Here is a 22,726-nt window from a genome sequence, read left to right on the forward strand (position 1 = left end):
CATAAATCATGGGTTTTGTCGTTAAAAGAAGAGAAAGAAAGAACCTTATTTATAGACAAGGACCAACCAAGACAGCCCTTTCTATGCCTCTCCTCCAACTAAAAATGCCATCTGTTCACTTATGATTTCTTCACTCTTCTATTTCTTTTATATATATATATATATATATATATGTTGTACTACTGTACGTACGCACGTAATTAAACAATAAACAGGAAAAACAAATTGAAATGTGGACCTCTCACTTAAAATATTGATTCAGAACTAAAAGTATACTAAAATATACTAAAAATCCGATTCAAGAGATCGGGCTTGGGAGAAAACCACATAAAATACTCTGGTTCATGGCTTAATGTACATATCTAGGTCGGGAACCTCTTAGTAATTCAGAAAGAAAAAAAAATATACTAAAATTCTAGTGGATGAAAAATATATATTGATGTGTAGGTAACCAAATCAATTTGAGCTTACAACAGCGGTGTTGCTTACTTACGTGGGTTTGTAACGACCGCTTAACGTCTAGCACATTTTGGAAACTAACCTCGATGTATGCACTACTTTCTTTTTTGTATTTTTTACAGCATATACAGTATATAGAAAATGTATAAAAGGATCCATGATATATCAACATTTTCTTTATCTTTGGAACATCTGTTAAGTGTTAGAACGTGATTTCATTATATACTATAGTGTTAAAGTTATAACTTTGAAAATAGTCATTAACATCTACTAAAACCATATATATACTACTTTTCGTACAACGTGTAGTATTTTAGAATATTTCTCATTAAAAAATGTAAATCACACCACATTTTATTTTCGCCTAATCATTTTTTACTATATACGTTACAGTTATATGAAAAGACATCTACAACAAAGTAACTACATCCTATATATTTGGAACACGTAATAAGAAAAAAACCATTGTAATATCATATACTGATCAGACAAATAGTACTAAAGCCGGAGTCGAAGACAACTCTAATGCAAACGAATCACAAGTTCACAACTCTAAGTTAGCTTTAACTACTACGTATATATACACACGTTTAATTATGTTGATACACTGCACATATGTATATATAGATCTATATATATGTTGCTTTCAAAATGTAATGTCGCTTACCAACGTCAATACTATTTCGATTTCTTTCGTCTTTCCTGTTTCAGTCACATGCCAAGCCTTAGAGCCGATTCAACATCCAATCTCCAAGCAAACCCACCTGATCTTATCCTCCATACATCACACGGTACCATCATCTTCCTCCACGTGGACGGCTCATACTTAACCCTAACCCTGCACGTCACCGCACCGTATAACTCCACCATGCATGCTATCTCCTCCAAAAGGTCCATGGCCACCACCAGCAACACCCTGATCACATCCACGTCCCGAGCTCCCATCATCCCCCGGTACGCCTGGTTTACCCAACAAACCCGGTTTGACCCATCCGAAACTAACCACGGACACGTGTCAACCTCTAACATCTTCATCACTCTCTCCTCTCCCTGATCCATACGGCCTAACTGCTCAAGGATGTGATACCCTCCCATGTCAGTACACGTGTCACTCACACACTCCACCGTCAACCACGACTCCACCACCTTCCGATTTGAAGATGACGACAGCCCTATGATAGAACCATACAAGCTCTTCTTTGGATCCATATCACTGATCAGATCCGAACAATACTCACTAGCTTGATCTCCATTGTTTCCTAGATCTCGATCCTTCTCCGGCAGCAACTGAAGCGTGACGATATCGCTTCTATCATCACCATCTATCTCTTTATGTAGATCGGTCTTTTTGTTCCCACCATCGCGACCATTCTTCTTACCAAGTATCCTAGAGTTATTATTATTACCACCACTACTTTTTCTATCCCGAACCCTAACATACTTCCGTTTCGGTCTTCTGTTTCTTCCAAGGAAACTTCTACTCTTTGAATCGTCGGAAGATTCACCAACAACTGGTTTTGGTGCGATCGGACGGAACCGTTGCATTATCTTGCTTATAACGGTATTGTCCTGATCCGTAGCACCATCGCAAAAAGTAGCTTGCCGCTGCGCTCCGTTATCATTCATGACTTGAGTCTGCCTCGATCTCACTATCTCTCCGGTTGAGTTAAAATTTTGAGATGTTCTTTTATGGTGTTTGATATAATTAAGGAAGTTGCCCAATATTGTTTAAAAGATAAGGAAAATAAAATAAAATAGTTGAGAGAGTATGTGAGAGATATAAGAGGAAAGTTAGTACATAAACACGTGGCTAGGGCAAGCGTTTATCACATTTAGAATATATGATTTGATGATTGGTTCCATATTTATGCAATGGGTCCCCAGTTCATAGATGCATTTCTTCAACATATTTATGTTGACATCAAAAACTTCATACAGTACATATATGTTTTTGTTGTCGTAATATGTATACGCATTGTTGAAACAAAATCTTCATAAGTATCACGTCCTAACAAAACATATAATTTATCTAACACAGTAATTTCTCGAATTAAATGAAACAATCGTATTTTAATATGTGACTAGTAATATCAAAGTATTAGATTTACTGTGAACAGAAATATTATATCTCATGTACTTTTTTTTTTTTTAAACATCGTTATATACGTACACTCTCAGTATATCAAATGCTAAGCAATCCATATAGTTAACGCTAACAATGAACAATGCTTTACTATAAAACGGCATTAACTGATTACGGGTTCATATATATATATATATATATATAATATGGGTTCAAAGATATTTATCATGTACATGTGGGCTGATTTGTGAGAGAGAGTTTCCTACAATTTAGGTGTGATTGCTTATTTTTGCGTATAAGTTAGTTCCCGTTTAAAAATGGATATATAGTCGGCAATCTACATGTAAATGTCCTTAGAAGTTGTTTATTATAAATTGAAACTAGCTAACATCAATTGTAGTTGGTATAAAGGACTCAAACTATTCGGTTAAAAAGGACGATAATATAAATACTATACTTACATTTGAACACAATAATACTTAAAAATCATATTACTCATTTTTTTTTTATATACATTTTTCATTTTTACCATCTAAAAAGAAGAAAAAAAAGGAAATTGTTCGTTTGATAACTACCTTAGTCTTTAAAATTTGTTTAGCAAAAAAAATATGAAGGACTACATATATAGCTAAATAATAAAGTTATTCTACCAATTACGGAATTACCTAAACATAAACTTAAATATATAGGTCCATCGTACATGCATGATGCATCCACGATTCACTGGCTGTGTACATATATGCAGTATGTATATTACGTACGTATATACACACGTGTTCAGGATTATATCGAGCCAAACAAGTACAAAGAAATTATTTTTTTTCTCAAAAGCAAACCAATAGAAATAATATTTGTTGAGTTTTTGAATTTCAAAAAAGCACGACAAGATATATAGATATAAGCGTATCTATCGTGATGGGGAGATTAGAGATTTTGGTCCAAATCAGAGAGTGCTGGACCAATCAGTCTCAACCATCTATTCACCACTACGCAAAGTTTTAATCCACGTGGACTTTCTCCTCACCAATAGCGTCGCTCTTCATTTATCCCCATCACACATTTTGTATATTATAGATCAAATAGTATTTTATAGGACCATTACTTTATAGGTCAAGATTGAGAGATGCTAGTTTACAAAGAATAAAAGATAGAGAGATGCTATCAAATCAGAAGGAAAAAAAAAACAGATGGTGAGATGCTAATTGGGTTTTATTTCTTACATGCATACAGTTTAAATAGTTGAAAGTTTCAGAAGTTGCATAACAAATATAAGTATCCAACGAAAAAAGTGATAAAGCTCATTTTGAGGAGACTCACTGTAGGTCAAAAGTTAAATTTCATTCATTCATTATGATTTGTATTTAAATTCAAATTTGCTCTTAAAAGAGTTAGTTAAGCTAGTTTGATTCTTTGTTTCTAGCTTGAAATTTTTCATAATTTGGAGATAAGCGCATTGATAAGCAATTATTATAAAAAAACACTCATTTAGCTATTTTAGATACTTTCAAAAACTTCACACTGGAAGAAGATGTAAAAGACTTTAATTATATTTGCCTATAGATTTTGTAGACTCTCTAACCCTATATGAAGTAAATTTAAGACAATTGGATTTGCTCTTCTTCAATATTATTCTAGAGCTGCATACGGAGAATGCAGACATGCAAGTACATCATGCAGCATTAAAATACATATAATGTTTCACTTATATCGCGATAACTACTGAGTTTACTATTCGCTTTTATAATACCTTAGGTATATATCTTACGTAATTCTTTTAGGGTCAATATTGTTTTTTTGTTCTTTGTAGACTTTAGCTTATTCGAGAAAAACAGACACGTGATAGGCTCCTATTCGTTTTCTCGTCAACCAAAAATTCCATCACTGTTATAAAAATTCCACAAGCCGAGTCCACAAGAACGTGACATCAACGTACGGGTTAGATTCATCTCACAACAACACTTGAACGGCCACGATCGATAAAACTGAGCCCCAACCAAACACTTCTCTCCCAGGTAATATGGGTATGGCATGGCGTCACTAATTCAACGAAACAAGACAATTAAACAGAAAGGGAAAAAAGAAACAAAAAACATAAAACGTGAAAGCTCATTGGTTGATGTCTTTCTCTGTTGAGATGCCATGTGTAATATATTTTTTCCCCTGTGTGTGTTTGAGTGTTCCATAACCACTTTATTTATTCCCTCCCTTCGATAGATCTTTTTACAAATTTATATTATTTGTATACTTTTCTTATAACTTTTTGCTTAGCCAATGAGAATTCTCCATATGGATTCAAAAGCCCACGAAGATTTTTGGATGTGATGTAATCATCATTATTGGCTACTGCAGAATGGGTCTATCTAACATGCGCATATAGCATATCGACACTTCTATATAATAAAGCCATATAAATATACACCTAGCTAGTTCACACACACACATATATATATATATATATGTACGTACAAAACCTTCAAATGTAACCCAAAGATCTTTTTCTTGCAGCATATGTAACTCCAAAAACTACAAGATGAGATGAGATTGTCCAATAATATAGAGACTAATACACATGTCGGTAATGAAATCTCGAGGATCTTGTTCAGTTGTTCTTAAGAACACACATCGGACTCTTCTCTATATATACAGTTTACACGGTTGCTTAAATCCATATATTACTAATTAAGTACACCAATAACAGTTTATTTATCTTTTTTCCAAAATATACATAAATAAAAGTACATACAAATATGTATATGTTGTTGGTGGCTTTGGTGCATGAATGCATAATAGTGTCCGAGTACAGTTCATTTATCTCTCAACCATAAACTACAATTATATTCAAGATATATAACTTCAATAGATATATATATGTTCACTCTCTTGAAATGCCAATTCTCCCTTGTTTCTATTTTGTGACAATGAACTGTAAAATTACATATATTATCTTATAACATGCAAATTTAGATCTATGTTATACCCAAATGATAGGTATAAATAAAAATGAATTCAAAAGTCAAGCAAATGCCATTATAGTCATGCAAATGCCATAATGGCAATTTCTAATCTATATATAAGGTTCTCTTACGCACAAATTTATTCCGGAAGACTTGATTCTCAAGACTTCCCCCATATATATTAGCATTTAATTCGTTTCTCTTTTTTGTATTACACTTATTAACTTCCTAATACACAAAGTTGGAAATAGTGGTTAAGTTGTGAGATTAAACCACCTTAACCACAACTTGATCTTAATTAATGATCTTACCCTCTATACCTCATCAGAGCCAAAGAGTTAAAGCTGCACTAGTATCCAACCTCCATGCAAATCCACCAAACTCCATCTTCCACACATCACACGGCACCGTTTTAGTGTACTTGGTCTCTCGCCACGTGTATTCCAGTCTTACCTTACACGTAAAAGTTCGGTAGTCATAAAACGTCGCCGTTTGGTCAACCACCAACCACACAATCACGTCTCTACCGAACCCGCCGTCTCCGGTTACTATCTTCCGGTAAGCCTCGTTAACCATTACAACACGGTTCGAACCATCCGATATGAAACCAGGACACGTGTCTTTGTCTAAAGCATCCTTGATCTCTTCGTCCGTTAACCCTACCGCATGGGATACCGAGCCACTGTTAACGGACTCCAACGTCACCCACGTCTCTACTGGAACCCGTTGCAGCAGCACTTCATCGCCGCCGTTAAACTTGAGCCACGTGTCCGTTTCACCGGTTTCATCTCCGATCATTGCTTCCACCGCTGGATCCAGATTAGTATGATGATCCAACCTCAACGGCGTAGATCTCTCCGGCAAGAGCTGTAGCGTGACGATATCTTCCCGACCATTCTCCGGATCTGTCGAGCTAGATCTGACGCCGTCGTCCGTCTTTGATCGACACGTGGCTTTACTATTCTTGGAAACCCTAACGTACTTCCTCTTCGTCCTTCTCATGATACTCGTATCTCCGACGAATGGTTGACCAGTAGTCGTCGGCTTTGGAGCGATCGGACGGTACTTAAGCATGAGAGTATCAACAGAGGTGTTATCTTGCGCTTTACCTGCGCATCTTAGCGTCCGCCATAACTCATGATCTTGATCCATTTCTCTCTCTCTCTTTCCTCTATCTCTCTTCACTCTCTTCACTCTCTCTCTTTCTATTTCTCTATATTCTTTCTGTGTCTCTCCGGTGGCCGAAGAGATTAACATTTGGGAATAGGAGAACGCCACGTGTTTAGGGCAAAAACATATATATGCGAGACAGTACTTGGATATCAGTGGATGGTTATGTGTGCGTCTCATTTATGCCATCGTTACACTAATTTTATGTCTCTTTGCTTCTTTTGTTTTGTTTGAACTTTTATTTTCCGATAAAAGGAGAGATTAACTATTATTATTTTCATAAAATTATTTTCGTTTCTTTTTTTAGATTATAAGCAAATGATCCTACATTCCTAACCAATTACTTGTGAGTTGTGACTAAGTTTTAAAACCTAGGATCTGTGTTTCGTCCATCTTATCATAATAAAAGCTTCATTTACCAGTAAAATAATGTCAATTTGGGTAGGTGTCGTCGTGTCGATATGGGTCATTATATTGTAGTTCGTTTGTTTTCTTGGTGGATTTTAATTAGATTTCTTTGTCCATATGTAAAGGACACTCAATGAAAAGATTAAGGATTTCTATATATATATATATATATATTTTGGAAAGGGTTAAGGATTATACAAGCCAACGATTACTGGTCATGGGCTGATATACTTTGTGTATATACGACGCGTAATTATATTAAGTTTAGTTGATTACATGTTTACCATCTCTTCGTGTTGTATATGTATTATTAATTAATATATGTATATTATTCATATGCGTTAGATTGATCAGTTCATACATGCGTGAGTGATCAAATCCAATAAAGAAGCCCGAAAAAACTTGTAAACGTTGTCTATTTGTGACGACTACCGGCCGTTTTGATCAGTTGACGTATAGAGATGTTCTTAAAGAAACTTAAAATAAGTCTTTGATCATAAAAACTAGTAGGTATACACTATTAATCAAATTGTGTAATCTGTTTCGTCACTCTAATGTATGATATATATGTGCTTTCTAACTAATTATTAAAGTATAAAATACAAATGACTATATAAAAGATGGTACATTTTGATCTCAACAACACTCGTTTCACATGGTTTATTAATTAAGTTAAATACATAACCTTATTACATTTCTAAACAAAAATGCACTAGATGGTGTTCAATCGGCTTTTATCATTTGGTTTTGGTTCTGAATAATTTTAATAATTTTATGTATATATAAACTGTACGGAGGACACAAGATGGCTCGGTTTTGCACGATATTAGTTCCAGCTATAAATGGCATGGTAGACTACTTGGCAGCATATATTTGTATAAAATATGACTGTAAATCTTCTGAAATATCTCGTCGGGCTCAAATCCTATAAACGGGTATTGAGATACGAGATTAACAAAGCTCTCTCCGTATTAACAAAACAAAACAAATATGTATGGTCGAAACCGGTTAAAAAGCAGGCAGACACACACAAACATTAATTATACTATAAGCAATGTGACTTTTATAACATACATCTCTCCACATATAAACATACACATTGGTCGACATGATAATTTAATTGGATGGTTATCTAAAGCACCCAATAATTCTGGGAACTGCGATGTGTGATTTGATTGGCTTATTGCTCTTTTATTATTATGAAATTTATACTATATGATAAAATCATAAAATTAGGTGTCTGGGTCCCATGATCAGGCTAAAACAGCATCTGGTGTTTTTTTTACCTCATTTCAAGACTACTCTTCTTATATATGGGAAATGGTCCTTCCTTCTCCTCACAACCAATCAAATTGCATGAAGTGTCCTCCATTTCAAAATTGAAAAAGCTGGCATGTCAGTGCACATTTGGAAATATATATACGTATAATATCTATCTCTATCTATTTAAAATATGCATGTGTCTATATTGTGTCTCCATTTATGGAAGTGTAAAGCGATAAGCCTTAAGGGCTTCTCATTGTTCCGTGGTCGGCCCTATGCATCCCCGGTTCTAGGGGTGTGCCCTCATTCAGATTTGGTTTTTTAAAAACTAACTGAACTACACAACTAAAGTAATTCTGGTTTGAGAAAAGAAAAACAAAATGTTCTGGTTTGGGGATTTAAAAAAAAAATAAATATATATTTTTTCTTTTTGTTTAAAAAATAGGTTCGTTTAGAGTTCAATTCGATTCAATTTAAAGGTATAATTAGGTTTAATTAGAGTTTGGTTCATTTGTATCTTATACTTTTGATATGGTTCAAGATTTTCCATTCTAATTTTGTTTTGGTTCATTTGTCATCAAGATGTCCTTAATCTAAAATTCAAAATTAGAGATATTAAGGATTTGTGATATTTGTATTTGCATTTGATAAAGAAAAATTCAAGGAATAAACCTTTGTATTCATTTCTTTATATAGAGCACCAAATACAGCATATAAACTAAGAGCATAGTATTCATTTCAAACATATCTTTCCCAACTTATGTCATATATGATAAGTTGGGAAAGAGATATGTTTGAATTGCTTCTTTTTACCAAAGAAATGCATTCATGACCTCTGCGGTCAGGAATTTTGTGGTCTAGATTCCTTAGACAATAATGACTTAAATGAAATCAAAAGATGGACTAAGGCAGGCGTGCATAGATCTCAATATTTTATTAAGCATTAATCCTTTCCCTGACGAAGAATCGTACGTTGGATACAAAATAAAATTGGTTTTAAACCGGTAAATAGACGTGTAATAAATAAAATTGATCTTGTCCCTAGCTATCAACAATTAGCGAAACTGACTCTCTAAAGCACAAGCTATGCTAATTGCTAGCTCCTCTGGATATTGTACTACAATCATGTTACTTCCTTCTTGTATTCAAAAGCAGCTAATTAAATCATGCAACCGAGTTTAATGCAAAGCCGTGAAAAGAACATCTCCTACTTCAAATACTTATTCTACGTACTAATCCTTTTTAACAATTTATCTCATATATATATACACACACAAACTAGTAAACAAGACTAGAATGTTAATAACATTATGTTATAATCTCAACCTATATTAATTTCGTAGGAATGTTACTGTGGTTACTTATCACTCAAAAGTTTCATATATTTTGGTACGTACACAGTGAAAAATATTCCAGATGTTTTCTTTTGTTGGGTATAAGGGTAGGCCTCTAATGGGCTTTAATAAACGATATTAGGCCCATCGAAATTGAAAAATCTTAAGTTGTTGTGTGTCAGTGTCACAGTCGCTTCATCTGGAAGACATACATTTTCTCTGGTGTCTGTTTACTTCTTCTTCTTCCTCCTCCTCCTCCTTTGTGTTGGTCAATCGCCGATCTCGTTGCTTCATTTTACTGTGAGTTTTTATAATTTTTTCTCGATTCTTCATATCTCATATCCGAATCGGCCATTTCTTCTTTCACTTTTTGTTTGCTGTATCTTCGGATCTATATAGAGAATCGATTTTTTTTTTCTAGGGCTCTACGCATTTTTGTTCTTCTTGTTTTGATATTCTTTTGTATGTATAAAATGGCAAAAAATGGTTGAGAAACGTCTCTGTTTGTTTCAGAGAGGTTGATTGGTACAAAAGTAGTGTTCATCAAATGGTTGGAGGAGGTGTTATCCAGCAGCTTCTTAGAAGGAAACTTCAATCTCAATCAGTCGTGAGATTTTCTTACTCCCTATAACATCTTTTTAGGATCTGTTTAAAGAGAGAGAGAATCATAGGGTTTATTTTGGTTCTTGTGTGTACGCAATTCATTGCTTCCGTGGGAATCTCACTGGAGAATTTTTGTGGATTTGGAGATTTTGGAATATAAGAACAGCTTAGACATGTTGATTTGTGCTTAGAGAGTATGAAATGAGTAGACTTTTGTTTCTTTAAGCATACACCTACTTGGCTACTTGGTCCTGGCCATTTTTGTTTCTTACTTTGTTGTTCATTTGTTCTGTGTTATCAATCCACCACAGGCAACTCCGGTATTGTCATGGTTTTCTTCGAAGAAAGCTAATGAAGATGCTGGGTCTGCTGGTGTAAGAGCGTTTGCTCTCATGGGTGCTGGTATCACAGGATTGTTGAGTTTTTCGACAGTGGCATCTGCTGATGAGGCCGAACATGGTTTGGAGTGTCCAAACTACCCTTGGCCACATGAAGGCATTCTCAGCTCATATGACCATGCTTCGTGAGTGTTTTTTCAATCTACACTTTTGTCTCAGTTATTCTTTTAATTGTAATACTAAAGCTGAGAAATTGACAAATTCGAGACCGGCGTTGATTTTGCTATGAGCAGGATCCGTCGTGGTCACCAAGTTTATCAGCAAGTCTGTGCGTCTTGCCACTCGATGTCTCTGATCTCGTACCGAGATTTGGTGGGTGTTGCCTACACAGAGGAAGAGGCTAAGGCAATGGCAGCTGAAATCGAGGTTGTTGATGGACCAAATGATGAGGGTGAGATGTTCACCCGACCTGGTAAACTCAGTGACCGGCTTCCTCAACCATACTCAAATGAATCAGCTGCGAGGTTCGCCAATGGAGGAGCTTATCCACCTGATCTAAGTCTTGTAACTAAGGTCTTGTGCTATTTCACTCAATTTGTTTACTTTTTATCAAATTCATCGTCTGTGATCTAAACAGCAGCTTTGTTTGGCTCTGCTAGGCACGTCACAATGGCCAAAATTATGTCTTTGCTCTGTTGACTGGTTACCGTGACCCTCCTGCTGGAATTTCGGTATATTCGCATCACTTGTATTTTACAACTTCAAATTGTTGGATTTTAAATTTGATCCTGTGACAATGGTACAGATCAGAGAGGGGTTACACTACAATCCCTATTTCCCTGGTGGAGCAATTGCTATGCCAAAGATGCTTAATGATGAAGCTGTGGAATATGAAGATGGAACCCCTGCAACAGAAGCACAGGTTAGTTTTCCTCTGCTTTAGAAAAGAATTACAGACCATATAGCTTTCTCATATTTGACCTCTTTAATTTTTCTTTGTTTAACTGTGATGCAGATGGGTAAAGATGTTGTATCATTCTTGTCCTGGGCAGCTGAACCAGAAATGGAAGAGAGGAAATTGGTAAGTTTCTTTGTTTGATCATGTGATTCCATTGTTTAAGCTGCCGTTTCTATATATACAAGATTGCAACAGGGGTGTCTATAGGTTCTGTCATTTGGTTTTCAGATTCAGTCTTAGAAAATTGTAACCAAACTAAAACCGCATAGTGTAGATTGGTTTGGTTTAGATATAGAAGAATTATTGTACCAATTTATCCATGTTCGGTTTAGCAGATTGAATTCCCATAGTTGCATTGACCACAACACCGCTCTTGTCTTTAGACTGCTAATCCCAGACCAACAGTAACCCATTCTAGATACTAGTTTGCTATTATGAGACTTGAACTTGACTTATATGTTCTAGAGCATATTGTTTCTTTGTATTCAAAACTGTAATGTTTGGCTCTAAACCAACCCCCAGAGGGAACCCGCAAAATTTGGTGATCCAACTCTTAGGTTTCTGTTAACGTTGGTTCTATGTGTGTGCAGATGGGTTTCAAATGGATATTTTTACTGTCTTTGGCTCTGCTTCAAGCTGCATATTACAGGAGACTGAAATGGTCAGTACTCAAATCCCGTAAGCTTGTTCTCGACGTCGTGAACTAATCCCGTGAAGATCAGCTTTTCTCGGGATAATAAGCATTAATCTTGAATGGGATGAAATGGCGAAATCCCACTTTTTTTTGTCTCCAAAACATGTTTCTTTATTTATCGTTTAGAGAGTCTCTAATGAGGGAAAATAAGTTAAGTTTCATTTCTAACCTCATATTTTGCACATGGTTTTGAGATTGTATTATTTCCATTTCTGTTTGTTTGTCTCCGAAGCCGGTCTCGGCTTGTCTTAATAAAAATATGTGGTTTTACAACCTCTCCTGTGTATATCAAAACATGATTTGTTACAATTCGAATTGCATAGAAATCAAAATCTGCATAATTGTCGACTGGTGGAAGATTTGAACTTTAAAAATCTTAACGGCATCATTGTGTTAGTCATTAGATTTGTAAATGAACACAAAACCTGAAACCTGATAGATCAAAATTGGTCTTGACCAACTTACTTCTCTTGTGAACTCGAGTTTGTATAACTTTGAAAAATGCGGGAAGAATATAGGCTAGATCCGTTAGGACAATAACAGACAAATTACACAATCCTACAAACAAACGTTACAAATCGGACGAAAGCTCAAAACAAAAATGCACACTTCTGGTTGTCCCTTGGAAATCAATCAAATATAAATATAATGAGCTCAAAATTTAATAATAACCTTTGAGAAAATACCAAAAAAATAAGAACAAATCAAACTCTGGCAGGCTTCTGCAAAACAGCCGAGAGATAAACCTCTGCTGCATCAGTTTTCTCTCCAACAACCCATTTCAGCTTCTTATACCCAAACCGCTCTATCAAACGCGTAAGAACTCTCTTCTTCTCCTCATTCCCGCAATAGAAATTATCCAACCAGAACAAGCCACCGGGTTTCAAGATCCGATCAAGATCAAACATCAAGAACTCCAACTTCTCAGGCTTACTACCACCCGCTAAATCCAATCCACTAGAAGCATGAATAAGATCAAAAACATTGTCGTAGAACGGTAACCTCTGATCCAAACTCATGAACAACGGAAAAATACCTCTAGCAGCTACGAACTCGCTGAAAGGAGCACCTATGTTCAACGTATTACTGATTATATTCACATTCTTTTCAGCCATTTTAGCAGCGAATGTACCTGATCCGCTGCTAATATCGAACCCGATCCGGATTTTCCCATGGCCTAAACTCAAAACATCATCTATCAAGAAATCAGTCTTCAACTTAACCTTAACAAACCTATCTCTCTCATGACTAGTAGCAGCTAGATCAAAGCAACCAACACAGTCCCGGCTCAGTTTCTTACCTTTCAAGCAATCGAAACTTTTGCAGCCAAGACCGCTCCAGTTAACACTATCGTTACCAACAGGTCTCCACAACGAATCAGGAAACGTGGCGAGACCTGGCTTATGTACAGTTTTAGCCAAACATCGACGTCGTGGCAACGGTTCACAAGCGCGGAGAATCAACTTCTGAGCTAGGCTCCAATCATCAGGACACTTGTCGAAGACATTGTACGACATATACTGAGATAACAAATCTAGAGACGTTTCGCAAGAATGTCCAACGGATGCAACCATCTGTGTGATACCAGTACGAGAGTCTTTGCCGAGAGGAAGCTGGTGTTGCTGGAGGAACAGTTTAAGCTCTTGGGGGACTTCAGGATGCGAGAGATCGAGAGATTCGTAACCAACCATCTTTGTCTCCATCTGAGAGAGTGTGCGGTGAGAGGAATCGATTTCTCTGAGGATGAGGGAGAGATGCTGAGAAACCAAAGAGACGTTGTTGGAATGAAGAGGATGGTGCGTGTTGTTGGATTGGGAACGAGACGAGAAGGCGTATAGTGCGAAGAGGTTTGTAGAGACTACAGAGAAGAGCATAAGGAGGTTGATGGCTGAAGAGAAGAGCGTTGATCGCCTGAATCTTGCGGTTCCATCGCCAATCTTTAGCGATACGGATCCCATCTTGAGCGTTACACTTCAATATTTTGCATCAATTCACCAGTTATACCATATTATATTGTTGGAACTTAACCTATGATTGGATCTGCAAATACAATTTGTATGATGTTTAAGATACGATCTTGAATACCAAAGTAGAAATGCAAAAAAAAAAAAAAAAAAAAAAAAAAAAAAAAAAAAATCCAATAAATCAACCGACGAAACAAGCAAAAGAGAAGATCTCAAAAAAAAATGTGGGGATTTAGTAAAAATTATCAATCAGATCTTACCAAATCAAGAAGAGTAGAAAGTCACTATGAAAGTAGAAGAAAGCTACTCAAAGACTGAGGATCGCCGCCGACACAAGAATTATAACAAGTGATTTTTAATATATCCGACTTTTCAAATGGGCTTTTAAGTAAAACGCCCGATATAAAGTTAAATAAACTAAAGAGTCCATTACAACATTTCGGTAGATTAATCAACAAAGAAAGAAAACGAAGATCAAAATCCGATATGTTTCTTTCTTTCGGTTCTTCTCTAAATATAGTCCCACAACGTTATCCAGGTTCTCGTGATTGCCTGATGAATAAACTTATCAAGGATCTTGCACCGATCAACCGATTTAGACCCCAAGTATCTTCAATGGAAAGTCCTATCTAGTCTCTTAAAAGCTTAATCAAGAAAAAAACAACATAATCAAAGAGCTAATAGAAAACGGAAAACAAACTAAACACCACAAAAATATTAAGTAGCTAAGCCAACAGAACGATAGGGCAGATTAGCTAATGAATTGTACTTGTTCTGCTCCTTGTTGGAGAGGTTAGACGATACGTCCGCCTTAATGTAAAGGGCCGCTTGAGTCGAGTTGGATGGCACCATTAACACTAAGATCCTCTACATAGTCTACAAAGGCGTATACTCTGTAATCGCGATCAGCTCCAACACCTAGGATTTCAACAATCTGGAGAGTGTTCTTTTCCGGATTGAAGTAGAAAACGTAAAACGGTTTAGACGCATAAATCATGGACAAAACAATGTCACCGGTAGCAGTCAGCCCAGAAACAGAAAGATTGCGGTCAAACTTAACAACATCACTCACAACCGAAAAAGAGTAGACATGTTTTGACCATTCCTGCTTATCGACATCCTCTAGAAGCCACATACTCAAACTCAACTTAAGGGGTAATCCACCAGAATAATAACAATCATCATAATCCAACATAATAATCCCACATAATTTCCCCTTATAGCTAACCAGATTATGAGAACGGCAATGAAAACGGCACTCTGTGTTCACGAGCTTGAAACTCTCAGATCTAACATCAAATCAAATTACCACATAAGACATTCCATCAGAATGTAGAGCTAAGTAATACAAAACCCCATTGATGCAAACCCGCTTCCACAGAGGCTCATGGGTAAAAGGACATTCGATCTTCCTCCACCTCAACTCTCCAGCAGCGGCAGCTCCTCCTCTTAGTGTCAAAACATAATGATCTAAATCACTAGAAGCCATATAAGCACAAGTACCCATGACCAATACCTTGAACTAATTGCTTATCGGATCAAACCCTAGATAGCTATAAGAACGACCTTCAAGTTCAGGTAAGATCACATGATGTCCTGTGAGAGGGTTACATAACACACGCTTTGTACCTTCCTTTGGGATGAACATGTCTTGAAAATAGAGTAAACCAGAGGCGTGGCTGCAATTACCCACAGGGTACTTCAATTTAAAATTGGTGGCTACTAGAGGAGACTGAGACGACTTATTATATGGATTCTGAGGCTGAGGCGTTGAGTAAAAGCTCCACACACCGTCTTCTTTTCTTGTTACCGCAATTAAGAGACGTGGACGAGCTTTGGACATTGTTAGAAACAATTCGGTAAAATCTTGACGTGCAAAGATGGAACTCCATAGCTTCTACACGCAACGGGATCGAATTTTTCATCTTTTTTGTTTTTTTTTCCCGTCGTATTTGCTCCGGTGAGATATGTTAAAGTTCGACGACCTAATTAGATGATGTTGATGATGTTAGGTCCCTTTGGTGGATTTGAAATTGAACCTATCAAGCCCAATAAGTGTGTATGGGCTTTTTTAACCACCCAGGAAGATTTTGTCATTACTCATCATTAGCATATTGTGTTTGATCGAGTAAATTGTAAATCTCAAAATGTAATGCAGATTTGAAGAGTTGGCTGTCTAGGCAATGGAGATCGTGAAGTGGAGGCTAAGGAGTTATTACCCTAATAACATGGCCATCTTTCAAATACCACAGCAGGTTGTATTGCCCCCTAAATCAGATTCCGGATCGTGACAAGAGAAGAACGTAATAAATCATACGAGAAAAACGAAAAGTAGTTTAAAGGTCAAATTTAGACTACATTGTCTACTTTAGATCGTCAATTATTCTTACTAAAAAAATAACTTGAAAGAACAACTCAAAACTAGCTACTCTGTTAAAAGATACTACAAGCTAACAACATTAGTCAGAAACCTAACTGAAGGAATCTGAGGAATCTAAGTAAAGAAAATAGTCATTTTCAACAAGCTTTTTGTTGTCTAGTGAATGGCGTGAGAAGAACATCACTATATGGACTATCTTGCTTCACTTCCAAGTACCCTTTGGTCTTCAACACCTGCAAAATCAAAATTCAGAGAGTTTCTCCATCTCAGATCTTTCATGGAGACGGTATAAAAAATGTGAAACATATGAGATTGCGAAAAAAATTGGACATACCAAAGTCTCGTAGAAGAGTCTTGCACTTTCTTTCTTTATTCTTCCTCTACACAGTTGCAACAAACTCACCTTCTCTTCTTCTTCTCTTTCCCTCTGCTCCGTAAAAGTCTTTTCCAAGAATTTCGACACATTCCTGTACAAATCTAGAGTCAGAAAACTAGGATAATCATCTAAATGTAAAAGCAAATCAGAGAGATTGATATCGAAAGTGTGAATTTGTAACCTTGTTCTTGCTGACCATGTCTCTGCAAATCAAAACATCCATAGTAAGATGACATCATGATGACCGACATGCAACAAAAACAAACATTTAGACAAGATTTGGTCCCGACATAAGTAGTGTATATTTTGATTGTTGAAACTTTTCACTCAAAAGCTACATATGTTTTACCTTGTTGCAAGTCCTGTCTGTCATCTGCATTCACCTGCTGAAGCAAAAACAAAAATCAATACCTTGTAATTAAATACGAAAGGCTAAAAGAACTAATAAAGCTTTCCTTTTGCTACGATAGACTATAAGAACTATCAATGCCTTGTAATGATGCAACATAGCAGTACCTCGTCGTTTATTAAAATCGTATCAAGATCTCTGTTTTCCACACAATACACAGACGGGTGCTCATTCAAGGAAGTGAAGGGGCTTGCAGGTCTGGTGTCTTTATAACAGATCTCAGGGTCCTTGAAATATCTTGCCGACATTGATTCCCTCACCGGCGTTTCAGGTGCAATCTCTACTTGCTCGAAGACTACTGGTGTTTCTGGAGCAATCCCTGTGTGCTCTGATGTCCTCACTGGTGTTTCTGGAGCAATAACTGAATGCTTCACTGTTGTCTCTGCGGCATTTTCTGTTTGATGAGCAGTTCCAGAAGCTGTGGAACTAGCTTCCATCTCAACCGGAACCTCGTTAATATTTCCTACTGTCACTTTCAGCCCAGAAAGAGCAGCAGCCTGAGATGTCTCCATAATTTCTTGAGCATTCTGAGTCTGATCAGAAGATAAAATATCCCCAGTAATTCTGACAGTTAAACGAGAAGAATTTTCCCTACGTCTGGCAATTTTATCATCTTTAGGGAACCCTGTGGTTGCCCAGTTTTTAAGCTTGATGGGCTGACAAAAAAGCGACTGGAGTTCCACAGAAGCATCTGTGGGATTACAACAATCAGCAAACACAGCAATACAAATCGATTTACAGCGAATTATGAGGTTTTACTTACACTGAATCAAAGGGTCCAAGAAACTTCGTGCAGCAAAACGTTTGGTTCTCCTCTCAAGACAGTCAGTATGAGATACGTTTCTCCGTTTTGAAAGCAATTTACTTGAGTCCTCTATCATTTCCTTCATAACTCTACAATAACAGAAGTACCAAATATTACACACTTGTATGGAACTCTGCAGATGAATATATTTACAAAATAGTTCTCTTACTTGTTCGGAATAATCACTTCATCATCTATCAGACATTTTCTCTTCCGTGAAACCCGAGAAGACTCCTTTGCAGCCGGCGTAGGAATGATCGAGAACTGAGGGCTTGTTTCCCCTGTATTTCAAAGTATAGGTTAACACGTTAAAATCATAACTAAATAGTATCTTTTTTGAAACTCATAGTTCTAAAAAACATGCACCTCCAGATTTTTTCAACGGCAAAGGTGTTATTGGAGTGACAGCAACTGGAACATCTGTTGCACTAAACCCTCTACTGGGGTCTTTTGAAACAGTCATGTCAGAGAGAAAATCTTTCTCAGAACCATTGAGATTCTCTTCAGGAGTCTCAGATTGCTCTTTATGAGACCCATGAGACAACTCAAATTTCATCATTTCCGCTTCAGTACTGCCTCGACATTTCTCTATGCCTTCTGAAAAGTCTCTGGAACCAGTCACAGACACTGGTTCTGGTTCTGGTTCTTCTATAGTACTAATCGCCGGGATCTCTTTCTCCCCATCGATTCTTGTCGCACCAGATGGTTGCTCCTCAATCCCGTGAATCGCTTCAGGACATTCGCATTCAGAAAGGACGGACCCGCTATGCTGCGTCTTATAGCAACTTGTTTCCACTGAGGTTTTCTCCGATTCTGAATTCTCCGCGTGCCCATCTCTGTGTAGATTATCTCCTGAGGGTTCATGAGGATCCACTAGTCCCCGCACAATGGTACATATGGTTTCTCTAACTGTATGTTCTTCTTGAGCTTTTCTTATATCTTCGGATATTTGCGGTTCCACAAGAATTTCATCTGATTCTGGATCCTCCCTATGCCTAAATGCATTCTGATGATCTCTAGAATCCTCCAGTGGTTCTGCTTCAGTGACTTTGACTGATGCTTCTTCAGTAGTATCTCTGACATTTTCTGCATCCACGTCCATATCATGAGCGAAACTCTCACTGCAACAACAAGTTTAACCACAGAAAGTTGGGATTGTGTCTGTTGATTACATGTATAGAACCAAAAAATATCGTACTTACTGCTTGGTTTCATTCTGATTGGCAGAGAAAGTTTCATGAAACGTAAACATGAGGTCATCATCCATGTCAAACTACAACTCCACAAAGCATTATGTTTATAACATGTATATTCACAAAAGTAATTGAATAAAAAGGAATGGAATCAAGAAATAATGTCACTATACGTTGTAGTAAAACCGTACAGTTAGACAGTCAGTAGTTTATAAGGTGAGAAGCCATACCCTTTCCATCGAGTACATGTCCATGCTCTCTGTTTCCTGACTTCCATCTGTTACATTGCAGTGTATAGGTATTATTAGTACATTAACAATGAGGAGGTTCACTTCAAACGAATTTAGTAGTTAAATTACCTTTAAGTGTAATATCTTCCTGCGGCTTAACATTTCCCCTGAGAAAGAAGAAGAAACAAAAAGTGAGACTATGAAAGAATCTCTGCGAAATACATTTTCTATAGGAATAACAAAAGCATACCCATGAAAATCTTCCAGAATCCCAAGATCAAACTCAAAAGCATCTAGTTCGAAACTCTCAGGCAAAACAATGGAAAAACACGCAGTAGATGCAGGCAATGGCACAGCTGTCTTTTCTCTGTTCTTCTCCTTAGCCACGAACTCCTTTACACCAATCAAAGCTTTGTTGCAATCATCAAACAAAAAGTCCACCTTCTTGGAATATATCCTTACAACACCCAGAAGAAGATACGCTAAAACCCTGTATGTCAACGCATCTAACTCTTTTTGCAAGATCTGATCTGCGCATCCAAAACAAGCCCAGAAGAATTACATAATCATAAACGGCAATGAAGTAAAAAAAAATCTTGAAATGTCAAATGTTAATAGAAAAAAAAATCCATCTTTCTCGAGGATATAAGGACTTAAGAGATCAAGCGAACTAAATGTTGAACAAAGCATTCTGATACGCAAAGAAGATACTTTTGTTCAAGCCCTACGTTTTTGACTAAGCAGATTGATACTATGGGATTCAGACTTAAAAGCGTCAGTACAAATATCACTGAACATAATCTCTGAGGTTCATTCAGGCATTTTATCAAACAACTGATGAGCAAAAACAACTAACATAGAATAGAAAAAAAAACCCCAAAAATATCAACAGTGAACTGTAATTGACGCTGCCAATAGATACAAACAAAACCCTAAATTTTCTATTTCAGGTAAAAATTTCAACTATAAAGCTGGAAACTTTCACCCAATCGATCACTTGTTTCAAGTCTACTCTACACCTTGAAATCACCGGAAAAAAATCCCATCTCGAGAACGAAGAAAAGAATAAGAAGAAGAAGAAGGACAATGTGGAGGAAGGGGACAAACCAACGGAGGAAGGTATATGAGTAGCTTTGACTTGAGCTTTCTTAAGCTTCTTGAAGAAATACGCAGCGACCCAAATAGCTCCTAAAGGTCCTTTTCTAGACACGAGACATTGCGAGTAAAACATTTTTTTGGTCTTTTGATCCCTTTTACTCTCCCAGATTCTGGGTTTTTTTTTTAACACTAAATAAACTAAAGGTTGGTTTTTTAATAAGAAAGAGAGAGAGAGAGAGAGCTCAGAGGAAGCAATAGCTTCGTAAACACTGAAGCAAGGAGGGAGAGAGAAAAGAAAAGAAGAAATCGAGGAGAGAAGAAAAGAAAAGAAAAGAAACGGTCAAGCGGTGTACGGAGCAAGCTTCTTCAAAACCCCGATAAAACTTTTCTTAATTTTAATTTTCTTGTTAAGTCACGCTTAATCTGTTTTTTTTTTAAATTCGTTTTAAAGTAATTAATATTTTGATTTTGATAAAAATAAATTGACTAGTAATTTGGTTTAGGTAATTGAAAATGTGTACATACATAAATATAGGTGTATTATGATGATAAGTCATAAATTTAAATCTTCCTAATTAGACGGTGACCAGAAAAATCACACCTTCTTAATTATGCATTTTATTTTGCTTTTTGTTTTTTTAATATTATTATAAATATTACTAGGACTCAGACCCTCCGCGATGTCGCGGAGGAAGTATTTTAGAAAAAAATAAATAAATTTTAAAACTTAAAATTATACTTTATAAAATCATTTGAATGTAATAAAATAGTTTGAATACATAAATTAAACATAAACTGTTACTAAAAACACAACCACCAAAATGAAAACTTGTAACAAAAAATATTATGTAGAATAGACGCAACTTTGCAAAAAAAATATTGTTTAAAGTACTATAAATATAAGATTTTTTTATGAAGAACTATGGTAAAACTACAATTACAAAAATTATTATGACAAAGTGATCCTAACTGAGAATATTGAACTAATTGTTGTAATGAGTAAATATAATTTTCTATTAAATAATTATAATTAAAAACAAAATAATATAAATTTTGAATATTCAATTAGTTTTTAACGAAAAGTTACGATAAATAGACGCAACGCAAAAATTCTATATTCAGTTTTATTAAATTTCTATATTGCTATAATTATTTCTAAAAATTTAGTTAGATTATAGAATAACGTTGAATATTAGATATTAATATTCAAATTATTTAGATTTAACATAAAACGGAAATTTTGTTTCAACGAACAATGATTTGTTAATTATTGATGAAAAGACAAATATATAGAAAGTTCAAAAGACATGACTGTTTAAATAGACACACCTATTAGAACGAAAAGTTGTGATGAAAAAAATATGAATAAAATATAGTAAAAAGACATAACTCTAAAATGAAAATATACAACTGTTTGAGTTTTTAAAAAAGGAATAAAAACAATTTTCTTACAAAAAATACTAAACAAAGTCGCAACTGTTGTTCGTATTTATTCAGATTGTTATTCTTATTTTTAAATATTAAACTATTTTTTTAACAAAAACTTACGATAAAAATAGACGCAACTGTAAATTATATATTAAGTTGTATTAAATTTCTCTATCGCTATGATCATTTCTAAAATTTTAGTTAGATTATAGAATAACGTTGAATATTAGATATTAATATTTAATTATTTAGATTCAACATGGAAAATTTGTTTCAACAAACTTGTTAGTTACTAATGAAGAGACAAATATAAAGAGACAAATATAAAGAGACAAATATAAAGAGACTTCAAAAGACATGACTATTTATATAGACACACCTAGACTGAAAAGTTGTGATGAAAAGATATAAATAAAATATAATGAAAAGACACAACTTTACAATGAACATAAACAACCTTTTGAATTAAAAAAAAAAGTTATGAAAAGGGTGCTATGAAAAATGGCAAATATATGCACTTGATTTCACCTAATAACTCATATAAACTGCTTTTAAAGAAAATACATCTTTCTTATTATA

General features: G+C 35.7%; 5 protein-coding genes and 1 pseudogene across 10 annotated transcripts; 1 reads left to right on the forward strand and 5 right to left on the reverse strand.

Annotated features, from left to right (window-relative positions):
* Nucleotides 1–842: 842 nt before the first annotated feature.
* Nucleotides 843–2,223, reverse strand: LOC104724447 (uncharacterized). Its single transcript, XM_010442935.3, has one exon. It carries the CDS (start codon nucleotides 2,083–2,085, stop codon nucleotides 1,171–1,173), a length of 915 nt encoding a protein of 304 aa, XP_010441237.1. The 5' UTR covers nucleotides 2,086–2,223; the 3' UTR covers nucleotides 843–1,170.
* A 3,267-nt stretch (nucleotides 2,224–5,490) lies between these two features.
* LOC104724449 (uncharacterized) lies at nucleotides 5,491–6,988 on the reverse strand. The gene has a single exon (XM_010442936.3). It carries the CDS (start codon nucleotides 6,844–6,846, stop codon nucleotides 5,821–5,823), a length of 1,026 nt encoding a protein of 341 aa, XP_010441238.2. The 5' UTR covers nucleotides 6,847–6,988; the 3' UTR covers nucleotides 5,491–5,820.
* Nucleotides 6,989–9,805: 2,817 nt separating this feature from the next.
* Nucleotides 9,806–12,537, forward strand: LOC104724450 (cytochrome c1 2, heme protein, mitochondrial). Its single transcript, XM_010442937.2, has 8 exons — nucleotides 9,806–9,971; nucleotides 10,185–10,278; nucleotides 10,586–10,797; nucleotides 10,906–11,185; nucleotides 11,272–11,343; nucleotides 11,418–11,534; nucleotides 11,628–11,693; nucleotides 12,161–12,537. The coding sequence occupies exons 2-8, from the start codon at nucleotides 10,219–10,221 to the stop codon at nucleotides 12,275–12,277; spliced, it is 924 nt and encodes a 307-aa protein (XP_010441239.1). The 5' UTR covers nucleotides 9,806–9,971; nucleotides 10,185–10,218; the 3' UTR covers nucleotides 12,278–12,537.
* Nucleotides 12,538–12,766: 229 nt separating this feature from the next.
* LOC104724452 (putative methyltransferase At1g29790) lies at nucleotides 12,767–14,750 on the reverse strand. Of its 4 annotated transcripts, XM_087473390.1 has the most exons (4): nucleotides 14,489–14,623; nucleotides 13,565–14,304; nucleotides 13,301–13,441; nucleotides 12,767–13,221 (listed from the first exon to the last, which is right to left on the reverse strand). In XM_087473390.1, the coding sequence occupies exons 2-4, from the start codon at nucleotides 14,220–14,222 to the stop codon at nucleotides 13,208–13,210; spliced, it is 813 nt and encodes a 270-aa protein (XP_087329516.1). In that variant the 5' UTR covers nucleotides 14,223–14,304; nucleotides 14,489–14,623; the 3' UTR covers nucleotides 12,767–13,207. The 4 variants fall into 4 exon arrangements, with proteins under 4 accessions (XP_087329516.1, XP_010441242.1, XP_019086960.1 ...); XM_010442940.3 differs by having other exon boundaries at nucleotides 12,767–13,441; XM_019231415.2 differs by having other exon boundaries at nucleotides 13,301–14,304.
* LOC104724451 (F-box only protein 12 pseudogene) lies at nucleotides 14,701–16,071 on the reverse strand (annotated as a pseudogene). Its single transcript, XR_015571528.1, has 2 exons — nucleotides 14,998–16,071; nucleotides 14,701–14,872 (listed from the first exon to the last, which is right to left on the reverse strand). The product of XR_015571528.1 is annotated as an F-box only protein 12 pseudogene (transcript).
* Nucleotides 16,072–16,539: 468 nt separating this feature from the next.
* LOC104724453 (sister chromatid cohesion 1 protein 2) lies at nucleotides 16,540–21,144 on the reverse strand. Of its 2 annotated transcripts, none has more exons than XM_010442942.3 (13): nucleotides 20,729–21,144; nucleotides 19,872–20,151; nucleotides 19,751–19,788; nucleotides 19,622–19,668; nucleotides 19,401–19,471; nucleotides 18,565–19,319; nucleotides 18,368–18,479; nucleotides 18,157–18,287; nucleotides 17,501–18,084; nucleotides 17,334–17,367; nucleotides 17,166–17,187; nucleotides 16,943–17,075; nucleotides 16,540–16,841 (listed from the first exon to the last, which is right to left on the reverse strand). In XM_010442942.3, exons 1-13 carry the CDS (start codon nucleotides 20,850–20,852, stop codon nucleotides 16,746–16,748), a joined length of 2,427 nt encoding a protein of 808 aa, XP_010441244.1. In that variant the 5' UTR covers nucleotides 20,853–21,144; the 3' UTR covers nucleotides 16,540–16,745. The 2 variants fall into 2 exon arrangements, with proteins under 2 accessions (XP_010441244.1, XP_010441243.1); XM_010442941.3 differs by having other exon boundaries at nucleotides 17,334–17,370; nucleotides 20,729–21,087.
* Between the last annotated feature and the right edge of the window lie 1,582 nt (nucleotides 21,145–22,726).

This window comes from Camelina sativa, chromosome 11 (genome assembly GCF_030686135.1).
Source record: "Camelina sativa cultivar CO46 ecotype springtype chromosome 11, ASM3068613v1".
In the NCBI taxonomy this organism is placed as follows: domain Eukaryota; kingdom Viridiplantae; phylum Streptophyta; class Magnoliopsida; order Brassicales; family Brassicaceae; genus Camelina; species Camelina sativa.